This window comes from Ambystoma mexicanum, chromosome 9 (assembly GCF_040938575.1).
Source record: "Ambystoma mexicanum isolate Mex_15411 chromosome 9, UKY_AmexF1_1, whole genome shotgun sequence".
NCBI classification, from domain to species: domain Eukaryota; kingdom Metazoa; phylum Chordata; class Amphibia; order Caudata; family Ambystomatidae; genus Ambystoma; species Ambystoma mexicanum.
The window spans coordinates 1,508,145,006-1,508,162,989 of record NC_090931.1 but is presented as its reverse complement, the minus strand read 5'-3'; the positions used below and the strand labels follow the sequence as shown (position 1 = coordinate 1,508,162,989).

At 45.5% G+C, this 17,984-nt stretch overlaps 1 protein-coding gene across 1 annotated transcript in view; it reads left to right on the top strand.

Annotated features, from left to right (window-relative positions):
* Nucleotides 1-17,984, top strand: part of LOC138489364 (zinc finger protein 551-like) — a 71,870-nt gene that overhangs the window by 36,161 nt on the left and 17,725 nt on the right. Inside the window, exon 4 of the mRNA XM_069617082.1 lies at nt 13,729-13,957. Coding sequence (XP_069473183.1) covers nt 13,877-13,957 — 81 coding nt within the window. The 5' untranslated portion in view covers nt 13,729-13,876. The remainder of the gene's footprint in view (nt 1-13,728; nt 13,958-17,984) is intronic.

The window sequence follows — 17,984 nt, the reverse complement described above, 5'->3', positions numbered from 1 at the left end:
CTTCGCGCAACTGTTCGTCCTCGTAATCCGAGTAACGAGTAAGTATACTCTGCTTGTCATGCCACTCCTATTTCATGTTCTTCTACTATATCAAGAATTACATCTACATATCATTGTAACGCATGTAAGTCGTTCAATAGTGTGCATTGTCTAGATAGCATTTGTCCGTGCAGAATGCCATTAGTTACAAGAATTGTCATTGACAACAAACGTTTATTAAACTTATCTTGGTCATTTAAAAACAGTTTCATTCCTTTTCACAGGTGGTACAGGCTGGTGGCCTATCGTTCATTTACATGGTGGCTCCACGGGAGGCTTCAGCACCGCGTTCGAAGAGTGATACCCGCCTGTGCCGTTCGTGCCATTAGAGAAACGTTCCCGAGTGACAGCGGTCGGTACAGGGGATTTTCTCTCGCTGTGCTGCAACCTGAACTGTACAATGTTTAAAGTCTTGTATTTTTGTCTCATCAAAATAAGATGCAAAATAAAACACCACATATATTTTAACAACGGTTGTTTTGATTTTTTAAATGAATCAAGTGTGTCTCCATTCAAGGATGGACGTCAGACATCTGTGCTCCGAATGGGTGAAGGTCTGGTCGCTGTGAAGCAGGGTGGTCACTATCTATCTAAGCTAACATAACATATTCTCGATAATGCATGCACTAAATAACACTTGTTCAAAGTCTTTCAGTAGGTTATGTCTCTATAAAAGTCACACATATATCTATAATAACAATTACCATTGGATTATACAGGCCTTAGGGTCTTGACCACTATAATACACCGGTTGAAGTGTGGGTCTGTGCTCACAAGAATCTCCGGTATGTGGCATTTGTTATTGATAAGCAATGATATACTATCAAAGGCGGTTCACGCCAGTGGATGAGCGCTGGCATGGGGGGCTGTCAGGGGCGCGAAAGGCCAAGGTGCCAAACTGCATGTACACTTCAAAAGGTATCTCACGCCAAGGGGACATCGGTCACATGGCCTCCTCAGACCCCGTGTCTCCAGCCAGGCCTCCCCTTGAAGCAGGCCGCCCCCCTGCAATCCACATAAGTGTGTCTCCATTCAGCAGTCTTCCTGTGCCTTATCTGCACGCCCCATGACCATCCATCCCACCCCCCTCTATCAAAGGCGGTTCGCACCCGGGGATTAGCGTTGGCATGGGGGGCTGTGACGGGCGCAAACGGCTAAGGTGCCAAACAGCATGTACACTTCAAAAGGTATCCCATGCCAAGGGGCCATTGCTCACATGGCCTCCTCAGACCCCGTGTCTCCAGCCAGGCCTCCCCTTGAAGCAGGCCGCCCCCCTGCAATCCACATAAGTGTGTCTCCATTCAGCAGTCTTCCTGTGCCTTATCTGCACGTCCCAGGCCCATCCATCCCACCCCCTCTATCAAAGGCGGTTCGCACCCGGGGATGCGCGCTGTCAGGGGCGCGAAAGGCCAAGGTGCCAAACTGCATGTACACTTCAAAAGGTATCCCATGCCAAGGGGCCATCGCTCACATGGCCTCCTCAGACCCCGTGTCTCCAGCCAGGCCTCCCCTTGAAGCAGGTCGCCCCCCTGCAATCCACATAAGTGTGTCTCCATTCAGCAGTCTTCCTGTGCCTTATCTGCACGCCCCAGGCCCATCCATCCCACCCCCTCTATCAAAGGCGGTTCGCACCCGGGGATGCGCGCTGTCAGGGGCGCGAAAGGCCAAGGTGCCAAACTGCATTTACACTTCAAAAGGTATCCCATGCCAAGGGGCCATTGCTCACATGGCCTCCTCAGACCCTGTGTCTCCAGCCAGGCCTCCCCTTGAAGCAGGCCGCCCCCCTGCAATCCACATAAGTGTGTCTCCATTCATCAGTCTTCCTGTGCCTTATCTGCACGCCCCAGGCCCATCCATCCCACCCCCCTCTATCAAAGGCGGTTCGCACCCGGGGATGAGCGCTGGCATGGGGGGCTGTGACGGGCGCAAACGGCCAAGGTGCCAAACAGCATGTACACTTCAAAAGGTATCCCACGCCCAGGGGCCATCGCTCACATGGCCTCCTCAGACCCCGTGTCTCCAGCCAGGCCTCCCCTTCAAGCAGACCACCCCCCTGCAATCCACATAAGTGTGTCTCCATTCAGCAGTCTTCCTGTGCCTTATCTGCACGCCCCAGGCCCATCCATCCCACCCCCTCTATCAAAGGCGGTTCGCACCCGGGGATGCGCGCTGTCAGGGGCGCGAAAGGCCAAGGTGCCAAACTGCATTTACACTTCAAAAGGTATCCCATGCCAAGGGGCCATTGCTCACATGGCCTCCTCAGACCCTGTGTCTCCAGCCAGGCCTCCCCTTGAAGCAGGCCGCCCCCCTGCAATCCACATAAGTGTGTCTCCATTCAGCAGTCTTCCTGTGCCTTATCTGCACGCCCCATGACCATCCATCCCACCCCCCTCTATCAAAGGCGGTTCGCACCCGGGGATTTGCGTTGGCATGGGGGGCTGTGACGGGCGCAAACGGCTAAGGTGCCAAACAGCATGTACACTTCAAAAGGTATCCCATGCCAAGGGGCCATTGCTCACATGGCCTCCTCAGACCCCGTGTCTCCAGCCAGGCCTCCCCTTGAAGCAGGCCGCCCCCCTGCAATCCACATAAGTGTGTCTCCATTCAGCAGTCTTCCTGTGCCTTATCTGCACGTCCCAGGCCCATCCATCCCACCCCCTCTATCAAAGGCGGTTCGCACCCGGGGATGCGCGCTGTCAGGGGCGCGAAAGGCCAAGGTGCCAAACTGCATGTACACTTCAAAAGGTATCCCATGCCAAGGGGCCATCGCTCACATGGCCTCCTCAGACCCCGTGTCTCCAGCCAGGCCTCCCCTTGAAGCAGGTCGCCCCCCTGCAATCCACATAAGTGTGTCTCCATTCAGCAGTCTTCCTGTGCCTTATCTGCACGCCCCAGGCCCATCCATCCCACCCCCTCTATCAAAGGCGGTTCGCACCCGGGGATGCGCGCTGTCAGGGGCGCGAAAGGCCAAGGTGCCAAACTGCATTTACACTTCAAAAGGTATCCCATGCCAAGGGGCCATTGCTCACATGGCCTCCTCAGACCCTGTGTCTCCAGCCAGGCCTCCCCTTGAAGCAGGCCGCCCCCCTGCAATCCACATAAGTGTGTCTCCATTCATCAGTCTTCCTGTGCCTTATCTGCACGCCCCAGGCCCATCCATCCCACCCCCCTCTATCAAAGGCGGTTCGCACCCGGGGATGAGCGCTGGCATGGGGGGCTGTGACGGGCGCAAACGGCCAAGGTGCCAAACAGCATGTACACTTCAAAAGGTATCCCACGCCCAGGGGCCATCGCTCACATGGCCTCCTCAGACCCCGTGTCTCCAGCCAGGCCTCCCCTTCAAGCAGACCACCCCCCTAAGACCACGACATACATACGTCATTCATTCACAAACACACCCCTGTTTCTAATACTTTATAAACCACTTGATATGTCTCATGAGAACATCTTTGTGCTTTGCAAGTCACCTCCTGAACGTGTTACCTGGCAACCACTGAGATCTACGCTAATCTGCTCGTCGTCGTGCTATCCGTGAACTTCTGTGACCGCTTAGAGCAAACCCATCAGTGTGCTACCTGTGGCCACCCACCTATTCTCCTGCAACATACTGCTCTGCTTGCTGAATCCATCTGTTTGTTGGTCAAAGTAAGGCCATGTATCCTAGTCATATTTCGCAGATTTTTAAATTTCTATCTATTTGCGTGTAGAGTACACAATAGTGCTATGTTCATTGGTCTCATTGCTATTGACTTGAGTTTCCATTGCTATGCTATCAGTAGATCTATTTATTTTCATCTGTGTCTATTGTCATCGAATTGCATCCTTCGGGGGTCCAGTCTATAATGTAAGCATGTTTCCTTCTCGTGCAAGACAGAACTCGTCCAAGGGACGAGTCACATGTTCAGATTTTAGTCACATCATTTATACATTTCTGCAACTTATGCAAATACTAAGCCGCACATAATGAACTGGTATAGTTCCTGCGACCAAAACAAACCTTGCATTGATCATTGTATGATTCATTTACTTTTGTATCAAATCTTTATTCTTGAAGATTGTATAATAATGTCGATATTTACTTTTCAGATTTATCAACAATGCCTGCCTGTTCGATTAGCGGTTGCCCTTCGAAGACCCATGCGAAATCTGAAGGCACTACAATGCATGTATTCCCGAAAACTGTTGATCGAATAAGAGAATGGGTCAGACGTTGTGGATATCCACTGGATGAGCTGGAAAGTAGAGTCCAACAAGTCTTACAGGACAAGAGGTGTGATCGATACCGCATCTGCAGCCGGCACTTTTCCTTGGATATGTACACAACATCTTGGGTAACAAAGAAGAATAAACGGCAAACGACACGGAAATTGCTCGAAAACGCTATTCCCACTCTATTCGTCCACATTCCGCCACCGGTGAGTCAAGTGTCCGGATTTAGCTTTAGGCCTTGCGGTAGTGTGTAGGTAGCCGAATGGATTAATTGATATTGTAGGTGTTCTATCTCTTGTAATCATTTCGATATTGATATGAGTGTATAGTTTTTTGAATAATGACATTTATCAATATATTATTTTTCGATTTTATAACCCACAAACGCAATGTATATATATGGGAACAGGGAACTGTGCTGTATTGAGCATTTTTCAAGCATTCTGTCGCCTTACATGGCTATTTTTTATATTGGCATTTCATTATCAATCATTAATTTACCTTTACAACTTCTTGACTATCCCTTGAATCTGAAGCAAGAACATTCTACATCCTTGACGTGGTCGCAGTTATCAACCACTTCTAGCGCGTATCAGGTAATCTTACTAGGCTAATCCGCTACAGACTTGTTTTATGCATGTCAAGTAATAGTTTTATTCTATCGTGTAGTTATTTTACTGAATGTTTGGTTAGTGCTTTCCGATTGATATACACCTTAGTTATCATCCACTGGTGTTTGTTTTCAGTTATAATTAGTGTTATCCATACTAATGCAAGTACTGTCTTTCAGGGAGATGCTGAAGCGTCCGCCACATCTACAACATTTCTAGATGTTCTTCAACAGCAGGAGGTATGGATACTGACAGCTCCATCGAGCGTCATCATCAGAGCTGGAATTCTTGTCGTTTGATTGTTCTACGCAATGTTTCATTCGTGGTTAGCCGTTGATATATACCTGTGCTGTCGACTCCAGGTGTGTGTTATGTTTTCACTATTGTAATCCTCACTAATGCAAGTACTATGTTTCAGGCAGTTGATGGAGCGTCAACCCCTGCACTTGATGCAGAGCCTGACATTCAAGTAATTCCAGGGGAAGTGGAAGCGGGACCATGCGTATACAAATCGGCACAACAGCTTTCGGAAGTGTGCACTACATTTGCAACATCCATAGATATTCTTCAGCAGCACGAGGTATGGATAATGACAGCTCCATCATGCGTGATCATATAACGTGATTCCATTTGCTATACTTTCTTCCCTATTAACGCAAGTGCTGTGTTTCAGGGAGACGACGAAGCTTTCACTACAATCACAACATCCAATTTAGATGATGCAGATGTAAATAAATCGGAGAAATAAGTCGATGAAATGTGATCATATTTAGATTTTCCTTGATTCTTTTGGACAATGCATCATTTGCGGTTATCTCTTTATATGTACCTGTGCGTTCGACCCCAAGTGTGTGTTATGTTTCCAATATTGAAAACCATACTAATCCAAGTACTGTGTTTCAGGGAGACGACAGAGCTTCCACCACAATCACAACATCTCATTTAGATGATGCAGATGTAAAGGAATCGTTGAAATAAGTCGATGAAATGTGATCATATTTGGATTTTCCTTGATTCTTTTGGACAATGCATCATTTGTGGTTATCTCTTTATATGTACCTGTGCCGTCGACCCCAAGTGTGTGTTGTGTTTCCAATATTGAAAAGCATACTAATGCAAGTACTGTGTTTGAGGGAGATGCGGATGCCTCCTCTCCAATACAACCATTCATGGCAGTCCATGCAGAGCCAGAGGTATGGATACTGACAGTTACATCGAAATAGATCATCACTGGTCGAATACTTGTCGTTTGATTTTTGCACACAATGTTTAAATCGTGTTGGGCTATTGAGATGTACCTGTGTGTTCGTCCTCACGTATGTTTTATGCTAACAATATTTTGATACATAGTAATGAAAGTACTATGTTTCAGGGAGACGATGGAGCCTCATTCCGTGCTGTCTATGCGGATACAGAAAATATAGTCGTTGCAGCGCAAGAGGAAGGGAGGACATGCGGAAACGAATCGGAGCTACAGCGTGCATATGTTGAAGGTCAAATCAAAAAAGTTGCAAAGAAAAAAAACCAAAAAAAGGTTAGTTACAAACAGTTCATAACTTTAAAAAAATGTTTGTGCTGGGGACTATTTTATGTTTTTTTCCAGTCAATTCTACTACACTTCATCTTGTGTTTAAACTGAACATCCCTTTTCCAATCTCTCCTCCAGTTACCTGTGGGTGTCAGAACTATACACACACAGACAGTGAAGCGAATGAGAGATGTGGCTTGCCAGACCGTGTACACTATGGAGGAACTATTAATTGAGGCGAGGCGTGTTCAGGCTCGAGATGCTCATGTCCAATGGCCAGAACATGAATTAACTGTGTTTGGAGACTACAGCAAAGTTGCATTGGACCATAGCTACAGTGCGACCGCACCACCACAAGAAGATGTTATTGAATGTATTGAAGATAGCTCTGAAGTAGTTGCAGATCAATTTACACAATCTACACCCGCCAAAAATTTGCCACCAAAAAACCTGTCGACATTGTTGTGTTCTCCCATCAATGTTGAAGTAATAGATGTCGAAATGACAGAGAATGAACCAGCCGCAGCATTCATAGACACATCAGAACTTGATATCAGCGATATTACTTTCCAATGTGTTGAAATCTCCACAACGTCGCAGGCCGAAACAACGTTGATGCAGGATGACAGTCTAATGAAAGAGAGCAAATACATTGTATTCGACAGTTGTTTGATGGAAATTATAAGTATGCTGAAATGTGTGCATTCCATTAGAGGGATAGTATGTGGGAAGCCATTGATTAATGTGACTCGTCAAATAAAAGGCAGTAACGTCAAAATAAATGCCGCCTGTAGATTAAATCATAGGTTCTCATGGTCTGCACAACCGATGCTGGGGAAACTGCCAGCAGGCAATCTACTGTGTGCAGCTGCATCACTTTTTAGTGGCTCCGGTTTTAGAAAGTTAGAGGCTTTCTTTCAGTTTGTGGGATTCCATTTCATTTCTAAAGCGCTGTACTACATGTACCAATGTGATTATCTGTTTCCGGCCATTAGTGATGCTTGGAAAATTGAACAATTGTCTCTTGCAAGTACATTTGAAGGCAAACGATTCAGGCTAGCCGGCGTTGGACAGTGCGACAGCCCTGGATTTTCTGCCAAGTACTGCACCTACCACTTTCAGGACATGGATAGTAAGAAAATTGTCAGTTCGGTGGTCGTGCAGGTAACAAAATGTACATCGTCAGTGGCCATGGAGAAACTAGGATTTATAAAATCAGTGGAATATCTACAATCAAGGGGAATGCACATTGACCTCATAGCCACGGATAGACACGTTTCAATTGCCAAGACAATGAGAGAGCAGTTCCCACATATTAAACATCAATTTGACGTATGGCATCTTGCTAAATCAATCAATAAGAAAATCTCGGCTGCAGAGGAAAAAAAAAGGTTTTGAAAGTATTTTGCAGTGGTCACATTCTATCACCAACCATCTTTGGTGGAGCTCAAAAACTTGTGAGGGGTCAGTGGAAATACTACTTGAAAAATGGCGGTCACTGATGCACCACTGTACCAACGTTTACCGCTGGACAGCAAATCAACATTTCCACCAATGTGGACATGGCCCTTTGTCCCCAGAGGAGGCACGGAAGAAGAAGTGGTTGATTCCATCTTCACCGACACACAAAGCCATTGAGAAGATTGTTTTCGACAAAACTCTATCAAGAGATTTGAGAGGACTGACAGAATTCTGTCACACAGGAGATTTGGAGGTGTTCCACAATATGTGCCTAAAGTACAGGCCAAAGCGCTTGCATTTTAGCTTTCGGGACATGAAACATCGCACTCTACTAGCGGTCTTGGCCCGTAACAGCAATGTCGGACGTGAACAATCTAGGACTAGGGGTAAAGTAAGGATGCCTCGCTACACTAAGGTGTTTTCAAAACGAAGTAAGCAATGGGTGATCAAACCAGTCTATGATGAAATGCAGTTCGACTTTCTGTGCAGAGCAGTGATCCATTGCCACCGAACATTGCGACTGTGCCATGCCCACCCGAAGCACAGCTGATTGTGAAGTACAAATCCCGGTTTAAATAATTGCAATACGATTGTCTTTTTGTAAATAAATGTTATTGTACAGTGTACCTGTAAACCTAACCCCTACCTTCACCATCATGGGTGGCGAACAAGCTGGGAGTCATCTTTGAATTCTCTCTGTTCACCTCACATATGTGTATGTATATATTTTTCTCATGTCTCATCTCATGTAAATGTAAATGCTGCGCACTGTTAACAGAGGGGAGGCTTGCGTATTGCAAATAATAAAACAAACAAACAATAAATCTCACTTTTAACTCAACTCCTGTGGTACTTTATACTTTCCCTGACCTTCCGCCAAAAATTAAATGTCTCAATTTGGGCTGCAAAGCTCGCAGACAACGGGGACAAAATTGGGGCACTTAGAACGCGCCAGCCAAGCGGGCTGTGGCATTTGGGAGAGAAGCCAGTTCGCATTTGCACATTGAGGCGCACTACATAGACGGATTTTAAACTTCAAGTTCTCACAGATGCCTATACTACGTGATGTTTCAAATAAAGAATGCGAAGGACGGCGCCCAGATGAGGCCCACAAGTCGCACTGGAAGTATAAGGGTCTATTGTTTTTTGACCTTGAGACAGGGACCATGCCGTAAGAACTACATTTGAAGGGGGTGCGCAATAACGTAAGAGACGATAAGGCAAAAAAATTCAGAAACTAGACCGAGTTTCATTTTAGTTCAGTATACGAAAAATCGTTGTCAAGAGCACGGTCCGTTTTACAGACTGCATTACGAAGAGACACAATGGAAATTTCAAATATAATGTAAGTAAATCTTTACACGCTTTTATACCGGAATGAAGATTTAATGAATGGATGCATGAATAAATGAATGAATGAAGAGATAGGAAAAGCAAGTAAAACGTGTTCGTAGTGGGCACATGGGCATGCAGGTCCACTGGTCTACCGATCTCGGTCCTTGGCCCAGCCACTTTTCCCTGCACTGCCTACCTGCACTACGGGACTGTCTCTGTATCCTTCAGCCCCTTCTCCCGGCATTTACCTTGCACTTGCCACCTGCTGGCCCTATTATTTAATTTGTATTCAACTAACCATGTACAGCCCTTCCCCATGCGCGATCAGAAAGACACCTGGCCTAGTAGGATCGTTGTCTGTCTGCCCTTGTTCCCCACCTGCATCGTCACGCCTAGAAACACTTGAGTATAGGCGCGTTACAAATGCCATATCATATATCATATCATTCCTCACGCATGTAGACTAACTGTCGTTTATCATTGTGTGTTGGCCTCGATTTATTTCGTTACTTTTCGCATTGATTTTAGAGCCGAACATACTCCATTGAACTATCCTTGCAAGCAAATAGTTTCTGATCGGCTGTAATAAATAAAATAAGTAATATTAATGAAGATCGGCTGGCGAGACTAATTATAATTTTTTTGTTTTCATAACAGGTATTTGCTCCCCTTCTGCTACTGCCATCGGTTTGAGACACCAGCAGATGGCTTTTACAGTAGACACCTGCAGCTTCGTGTTAACAACTGGAGCTCACTGACAATTTTATGGGACGATCGCCAAGGGCCCACATACCCTTACGCTGTACTAGTGGCTAGAAGCAACATATCAACCTTTACGATGGACTAGTGCCTAGTTGATGGAACAGCCTTGCGGTTCACCATGCTTCCACAGTGCTTCTTTTAACGAAAAGCAACACCCTGTGTACCATGGCGGATACAGATAAAATAAAATAAATGACTTTCGGAGTTCATATGGCAATTGCTGAATATTCTCTAAACATTTAATGTAAAATAAATGTACTTTACCAAATGTACCGTGTTGCTGTTTGATTTTAAAGTACAGTTTCATATTCCGAATTGTGGCGTGCTGTGTTGTGAGATGGTCTGTGTTGGTTTCCAGGTTCTGTGTGGAGTCGCGTAGAAGACGACTGGGCGCGTTTGCCTACGCAGCACAGTAACGTCACAGAGAGAGGTGGGGAATATGAATGTTTTGATATTGTCAGGCTCAGGGGCGGGGGAATTGATTTAGTGCCGCAAAAGCAGGTCAGCCAGGGCGATCGGGGAAAAGATAGGATTATCAGAAAATGGCGGCTCCCTGGTGCTTGTTTTCGTGTGCGTTTAATGGACGAAAACACGGGTATGGTCCATAGGAAAGTTTTCTAAAATCGAGCCACTTAGGCTTAAAAAAACATGGCCGACCCGTAGGGACAATAACATTTTTTACTAGACCATGCCTTTAAGACTTTGGTATTAGGGAAGGAGAGTGTAAGGGCTTCTGATATTCAGACGTCCATGAAACCCGTTTTTGTGAGATTGCAGCCGACTGCTCCCCACTTTGAGCCAACCATGGTTACTTCACAGCTATTGTCTGGGGTACCTGCTAAGTTTTCTACCATGGAATAAAGGAGAATGTCCCTGTTGTGGCCATCCGGGTTCGGAGGCTTGCAATGGGGCTAGATAGGGCGCTTAAGGGACCACCTGCGAGTCCTGCCTTTAGACTGCCGGTGATGGGGAAGTGCTTGTCGATAAACAAGGGGTGCCGCCGTTAGGGCTAGCGCCAGAGATTGTGGACCAGTTGTGTTACTTTTGCCTGAGACGCATGATCTCTTAAATCAGAAGTGCATGCCAGCTCTGTTTGGTAACACGCCTACAATTGTTGACCTCAAAGGACATTGCTAGAGTTTTCCTGGATTTGAGGTGGGTTGACATGGTAGAAATTGGCTTTTACTCTAAGCTTATTAAAAATCTTGGTGTGGCTGAAATGGAATGTTTGTCAAATCTGGGCTACTCCATGTCTGAGGACTGGCCACATGCTACTCCAAAGGGGCTTACACAGGGAGGAGATGATGGACCTGAGCTTAATCCACGTGAACCTCTGACTATAAATGTAAATTTGGCCCCCATACCTGCGTCCGCTGAAGGTTCTTCTCGGACGCTCAATCATCGTGATTGGTCACATATTATAAATTATTTTCATGAGCACAACCCAGCACAAATGGGTCCCCAATGAATTGCCCCTGTCAAGATTGTCTCCTGGAATATGCATGGATTCTGCCATCTCCACTCTAAAAGGATCTATGGAAAGAGGCTGATTTGATTTGCATCCAAGGTCCCAAGACCAGTAGCGAACATTCGCTACTTAGAGCAGGATTGGGAGGCATTTGTTGAATGGGCCTTTTGGATCAGACTTTTGCCCCTATTGAAATTAACCCACGTAATCCTGCTGTAATTTGGCGTCCCAAGTTAGCTGCTCGTTTTAACACTAAGATTGATCAAGATCTGTTGGGGGCGTCTTTGTTGACATGTGTCCCCATTCCGTCAACATGCAGGATGTCCTTGTAGGATTGATCCATTCAAGTACACTAATTATGGATCGCAACCATCTAGACTTTTCTCACAGGTGGAGTGTGGTGGGCTTTGCCAGGAAGAAAAAGCTGAGAGGGATATAAGGAAAGCTCTAATACTGGGCCCTAATGCTAGTATGGGTATATCTAAGCTGAAGCCAGTTTACAGAAACTGGGCAGAGGGCCATTGTGCCTTATTACTACAAAAAGATGCAGAGGACATGTTAGCCGTCCTGGCCTCAAGAGATTCGGCCACTTTTTGTCGAATGATGCAAAGGGGTAAAGTGCAATTCTCGTTGCAGCATCAGCTGATTTCTGGCCATTTGTGGGAGACGTATTTTAGCAACTTGTATGCTCCTGTGATTCTCCCAGGGTTTTCTGCGTATGGGAGTACAGGGGCATTTTTGGGTGCAGAGGCTTGTGAGCTGTTGGATATTGATCTTGTGGAGATTCAACTGGCCATTAGGAGGGCTAAGTCTTCAAATGCCCCTTGACCCCAAGGCCTTTCCAATTTAACATTAAAATCAGCACCGCTATTATAGGCTGAGGTGTTGCTTCACCTGTTTGACAACGTTGTTGGGCGGGCTAGGTGTCCTTTGACTTGGAAGGAGGCTATTGTAGTGGTTATTTTAAAAAAGGGTTATGGGGCGGATCAAGGGAATTACTGCCTCATCTCCTGGTTGGATGCCTCCTACAAGATCATTTCAGGCTTTTTATTGCATTTGCTCGAAAGATGGGCTGTTGATGCCGATAAGCTGGACCCCGATCAGTCAGGCTTTTGTAAGGGAACGAGTACAGCTTTGAACTATCTCTTGATACAACTCTTGAAGAATCATGCGTTTAAGTCCAAGCAAACTTTGTTCCTCTCTTTTCTCGACATCTCTTAGGCGTATGACTGCGTTGATCGCTGTAGGCTATAGGGGATGCTTAGGTCCTCAGGTTGTCCAGAGGCCCTGGTTATGATGCTGGAGCTCATGCACAAAGACATCAGACTAAAAGTGAGGCTGGATCAAAAGGGTACTTACCCATGGTGGATCTCTGTGGACGGCGGCTTACGCCAGAGGTGTGTTTTAGCACCCTTTTTGTTCAGCGTATACATTTTTGGAAGAAGGGCAGCACCAGCAGGCATTGGTGTCAAACCTCTGAGGTTGGGTCTTGTTAAAATCCAATATCTTCTGTATGCCGGAGATCTTGTGTTGCTCGCTTATACTGCAATAGGCCTACAGAAATCTTTGGCACGGGCGCATGATTTCTTCAGGGAGCTCGGCCTGGACATTAGTATGGCCAAGTCTAAGGTCTTGGTTATTAATCGCAGAAAGATTTTGTCGGGTAGGCCTAACTTCAGTTGGTATATTGATGGTAAGAAATTGGAGGTGGTCTGCGAGTTTAGGTATCTTGGGGTTGTTATTAAAGCCAAATGGTCTGTGTCTTTGGCTATTCATGCTCTTGAAGCTGGATGCAATCTTGGCGGCCTCTCAGCTCCACATACTCAACAGAAAATATGGCAGTTTTTCATTATTGCCGGCACTCAAAATGTATAATCAGGTGCTTATTCCAAGGCTGACCTACAGGGCAGAGGTATGCAAGTGCGGCTTGGAATGGGACAAGACAGAGTCCCTTATTTGGAAATGTTTTTTGTCCCTTCCAACAGGCACTCCATTTCCCGCAGCTAGGCACATTTTGGGCCTTACATAATTAGAGGATAAGGTCCTTTGGCAATGAATTTTGCTTCTGCGATCCATTATGTTTCCGCTGGCCTATACCTTATTTATGCAACTGAATGCCCTCTATGATCTTGGCAATTATGTGCCTCTTAAGACTTGGGTGAGTTCTGTGTTGGCCATGTTGAATGAGAGAGCAGTTTCATTTGAAGAATTAGAGCATAATCCAGCTAAGGTAAAAAAAGAGTTTGGCTGCAGAGTTTGAGTCTGCAGGCTGTGCTCCATTCCTTACGTGAACTTTGGTCTGTTTTCCCTGTCAGCTACAGTCGGGACAGACTTTCCTTGAAAAGTCTAGTACAGCCGCAAAGTGGCCGCAGAGTTTGAGTCTGCAGTCTGTGTGGTCTGCGATGAACGGGCCCCCTCGAATGGACGAAGGCCACTGTCTCCGCAGCTCAAAGCCGCAGCGTGATGATGAAAGTAACTCGGAGCATTCGAAAACACTCCCACTTCGAACAAGGACACCAAGCGGAACTGATGAGCAAACCGCAGGTAAGGCTAGAAATAAAGTAACCACAGTAAACATTTTGCTGATGTCCACTCCCACCCCTGCTTTCATTCAACACACCTGCCTGGCCACGATAACATCTAGAGACGTGTGTAACACTTTCCTTTCAGAATTGACACCTCCTCCGCTAGAGAAATCTTCATCCACGGAGCTTCAAAACCCAGCTGTCTCCGACAAAGGAGACGCTGTGATAACAAACGAAGGCAGGGAACGGGGAAAGCCCATTAGAAGAAAAACCACAGGCACAAATTAAACACAATACAACCTCAAAACGGCAAAAATTTAATTTTCCTTTCCTGAACATTTTCAATTTGAAACAAAACGGTACCAAAGCAATACGACTATTGAAGAAACACCTTTGTTAAAGGATGTTGACAATTTGTTGAACAAGAATGCAATTAATGCCTTGTCGATTTCACAATCTGTTGCAATCGACCAAACAGCAAAACCTTCCCCGTTACGGAGAGAGCAATACATTCAAGTTGAAATACACAAGACCGGTATGTTTAAAGAGGATGTTTTATATGATCTTACCTCACCAGAAACACAGTAAGCAGCCCCTTTAAACATCAGGAGCAAACATTACTAGCGTAGCTACCAAAGAGGCAGCTGAAGCACAAATGGAGATGGAAACTAGAAACGAGTTACTGATGAAATCCCGATTAGGAAACCATGAACCATACCTTCTAAAGCCACCATTATCTCAGGTGGAAAAACTTAAAATGCGTGAAAGTAAGTCTATTTACTTTTAAATCCTCACATGATCATTTGAACTTAAAAAATAATTCTAACTATAGGCTCATGGTGTTCTGTCTTCGTCCAATCCCACATTGGAGAGGTTTGGGAATAACAGTTGGAATGTCAGTAGTATTGAGGTATAAATTCCCTAGTAGAGTTGGAGACTCATGCAAAAGAGTGGAAAATGCAGAGAAGTCCCTTCCCACAATGACTTCTTTGGGGAAGTCCAGGAATGATGGCCGATGATATCAAATATGACTCGCCCCAGATGTTAATGTAGACGGGTATGTTGGGGTATATTTCATTATCCCTGTGTACACATGTAACTAAATAGGGTGGCATCCTCGAGGTCGGTCGTTGTAACCAAATTGGCCCTTATGGTGGTTTGTTTGCTACCTGAGTCAATTAATGCCTCATGTGAAGTCGGCGGAAGACTGACATAAACATATGCAAACGTTTACCAGATCTTATTCGGGTTCTTCCCACTCTTCCCCTTTTAGACAGCCTTTTAGACAGCCTATTCCCATGGGTTCTTCTTGTACGTTTTTTCTGACAGTTTCTGGCAGAGTGGCCAGTTTCTCTACATGAAAAACAAATAGGAGGAGATGGTTTGATTCCCTTAGGTTCTTTTCTTTTACCTTCCTCTCTACCTCTAGGGTCAGGTATTTTAACTTCCATTCTTTCTTTCGGTATCCATTCCTTGGTTGTATAGGATCCTTCTCCCCTATCTAATACTGGGATTTGGAGCCGGTGAGTACGTTTGTGATCTTTCCGCTCCTCACTTTGTTGTAGTGAGTGGAAGTGTTTGGCTGCATCCGAGTAGTTTTGGGCAGTCTCAATGGCTCTGGCTATGGCTAGGTTAGGTCGATTTAGTTGTAGTGCTGCCTTTTGCAAAAAGGGTGGTAAAGAGTTGGTGAATTTTTCTAGCGTAATCATTTCTAAACATTCTTCCATGTATTTGTTTTTAATCCAGAGAGCGATTGTGTTTTTAATTCATTCTTCCAATTCAAGGGTGGGTTTCCTCGGGGTGTAGTCTAATGGCCCTTAATGTTTGCCGATAGAAGTTGCAGGTTTGGCCTACCCTTTTTAAAAGCCCCTCTTTTATGGATATAAAGGTAACTCCCTGGGTAAGATTAAATAACTGGTAGGCGTGCTATAGCTCACCTTTCAGCAGAGGTGCTAGATAAAAATGTTTTAGATTTTCTTCCCATCCTAACTTCTCTGCTAATCGTTCGAAATTCAGAAACAAATTCCCTAGCCTGGCCCTTTTGGTATGGTTGGAGTATCCTTTGGGGTAGCAGGGGTCTTGCCTGTAATTCGACCAATTTTGTTACATCCTTTTAAAGCCTAGACTCTGCCTGATTCTGATGCGTGGCCATGACGGCTGCCAGGTCAGCCATTTCTTATGGCGGGGTGAGGGTTCCCTCTGTAGTATTTTCTCAGTTGGAAAAGAAACAGGTCTCAACTCTGATAAAGTTTCCTCTGAGTCCGATTCCGCCGAAGGGGGAGATTTAGATAGATTGATTTCTAGACCTGATGGACCAGGGACCGAAGTTAAATTTGGTACCAAAGGAAAAGGTTCGGGACAAGGGGATTCATAGCGCTAGGTCTAATTAAGGTGTGTGCTGGTTGTATTTTTAGGATTTTTCAATCCCACTGTTGGATATTATAGGGGGACAATGGAAGGGTATCAAATAACAACTGGGTTTTAAAAAAACAACTCCTGTTGACCAGGACGTTCATCTGGGAGAGCAAAACCTCTTTTAGAGTGCATACACAGTCAGAGTTAAGGAGTTCAACAATTCTATATTCCGCTTCTAGTGGTACAACGATTATTATTAGCATAGATTCTCAATTTTTATCAATTGAATCATATCTCACTACTGACACCATATGTAAGGAAGGCATGGTATCAAACAGTAAGAAAGACATAAGTGACCACAGTTCAAGGGTGTTTATTGAAAATCTATGGGATTTGAAAAACACCTATCTAATCCTAAATCTAAAGATGGGAGCGAGCTACTACCATCAAATAATAATAACGCAGTCCTAGTCGAGTCCGTCAAAATAAAAGGGCCTATACTAATAAACCTTTTGCCAAGCCTTACTTTTAAATACAAATAATGTGGCAAACAATGTTATGCAAAAAGAAGTTTTCAAGAAATGATATGTCAGGATATTCAAGCCGTTGGCCTCCCTTCCTCACGTTTTCAGCACAGGACAAGGTGGCACACTCGAGCTTAGCACAGTTTCAGGCTTCTCTAGCATGAGGATGCAGTTCAGATCTCAGCATCAGGGCCTTCTATGTCAAAGTCTCTTACTTCAGAGGGCCTGATGCGACAAACAAACATTCAAAAGTTCCTTTCTCCACAGGATTCTCATGTACAACTGCTTGGGTGATTCTCGACTCAGCCTGGGGCCCTCTCCACTGGGCTCAGACCCACTTTTTTTTCAAATGTTTTATTGGTGAATTTGCATTGTTACAACCGACTTGATAAACTTTCATGTTCCAAACATACGTTCACTGTATAGGTTTTCTGTTTTCTCCCTTCCCCAACAAGAAACTGAAACACCACTTCCCCTCCCACCTCCCCACCCTCCCTCCTTCCCCTGTCCCCTTTATCCTTAGGTCTCTCGTGGCTCCCGGGCTGCCACCTCAGTGATCTCTCTGGTTTCCACATCCCAGTTCGTCCCATTGTTTATTAATCTCATAGCTGAAGAATGTCCCTTCCATTTATTTCCTTGGGGTCCTTGTTTCATTGTCTGGGTCCCGATTGGGGCACTCCCCTTATATTCTTTCCCCTATCCCTTCACAATGAGCACCACTGTCGTTTCGCCGTTCATTTCTCCTATGTTCCTTCAGGTCCCTCAACTCTCCCATTCCTATGACAGGCTCCTCTCTCTTCCTGTATTTCCTTCCTCTTCTCAGCTATAGTTTCTCGGGATCATATTTTGCAAGGAAGGCTGCCCATCCTATAGCCCTTGTTGGGGTCTGGTCATGTAGTTGTCTGGTGAGTTTCGACATTTTGTACAGATCTAGTGCCTTTGTGGCCCTTTCCCTTTCTTTTGGGAGCTCCTCTCTCTACCAGCTCCCAACCAGGCATGCCATAGCCGCTAACAGCAGATAGAGTTTCACCCATTCTCCCTCTATTGGATCCATACCGAACATTACAAGTAGGGGGTCTAGGGTCCTATCTGTTACCTCCAGTGCCTTTATCCAACCCAGCACCTCCTTCCAATATCCATGCACCCTGTCACATCCCCACCACATAT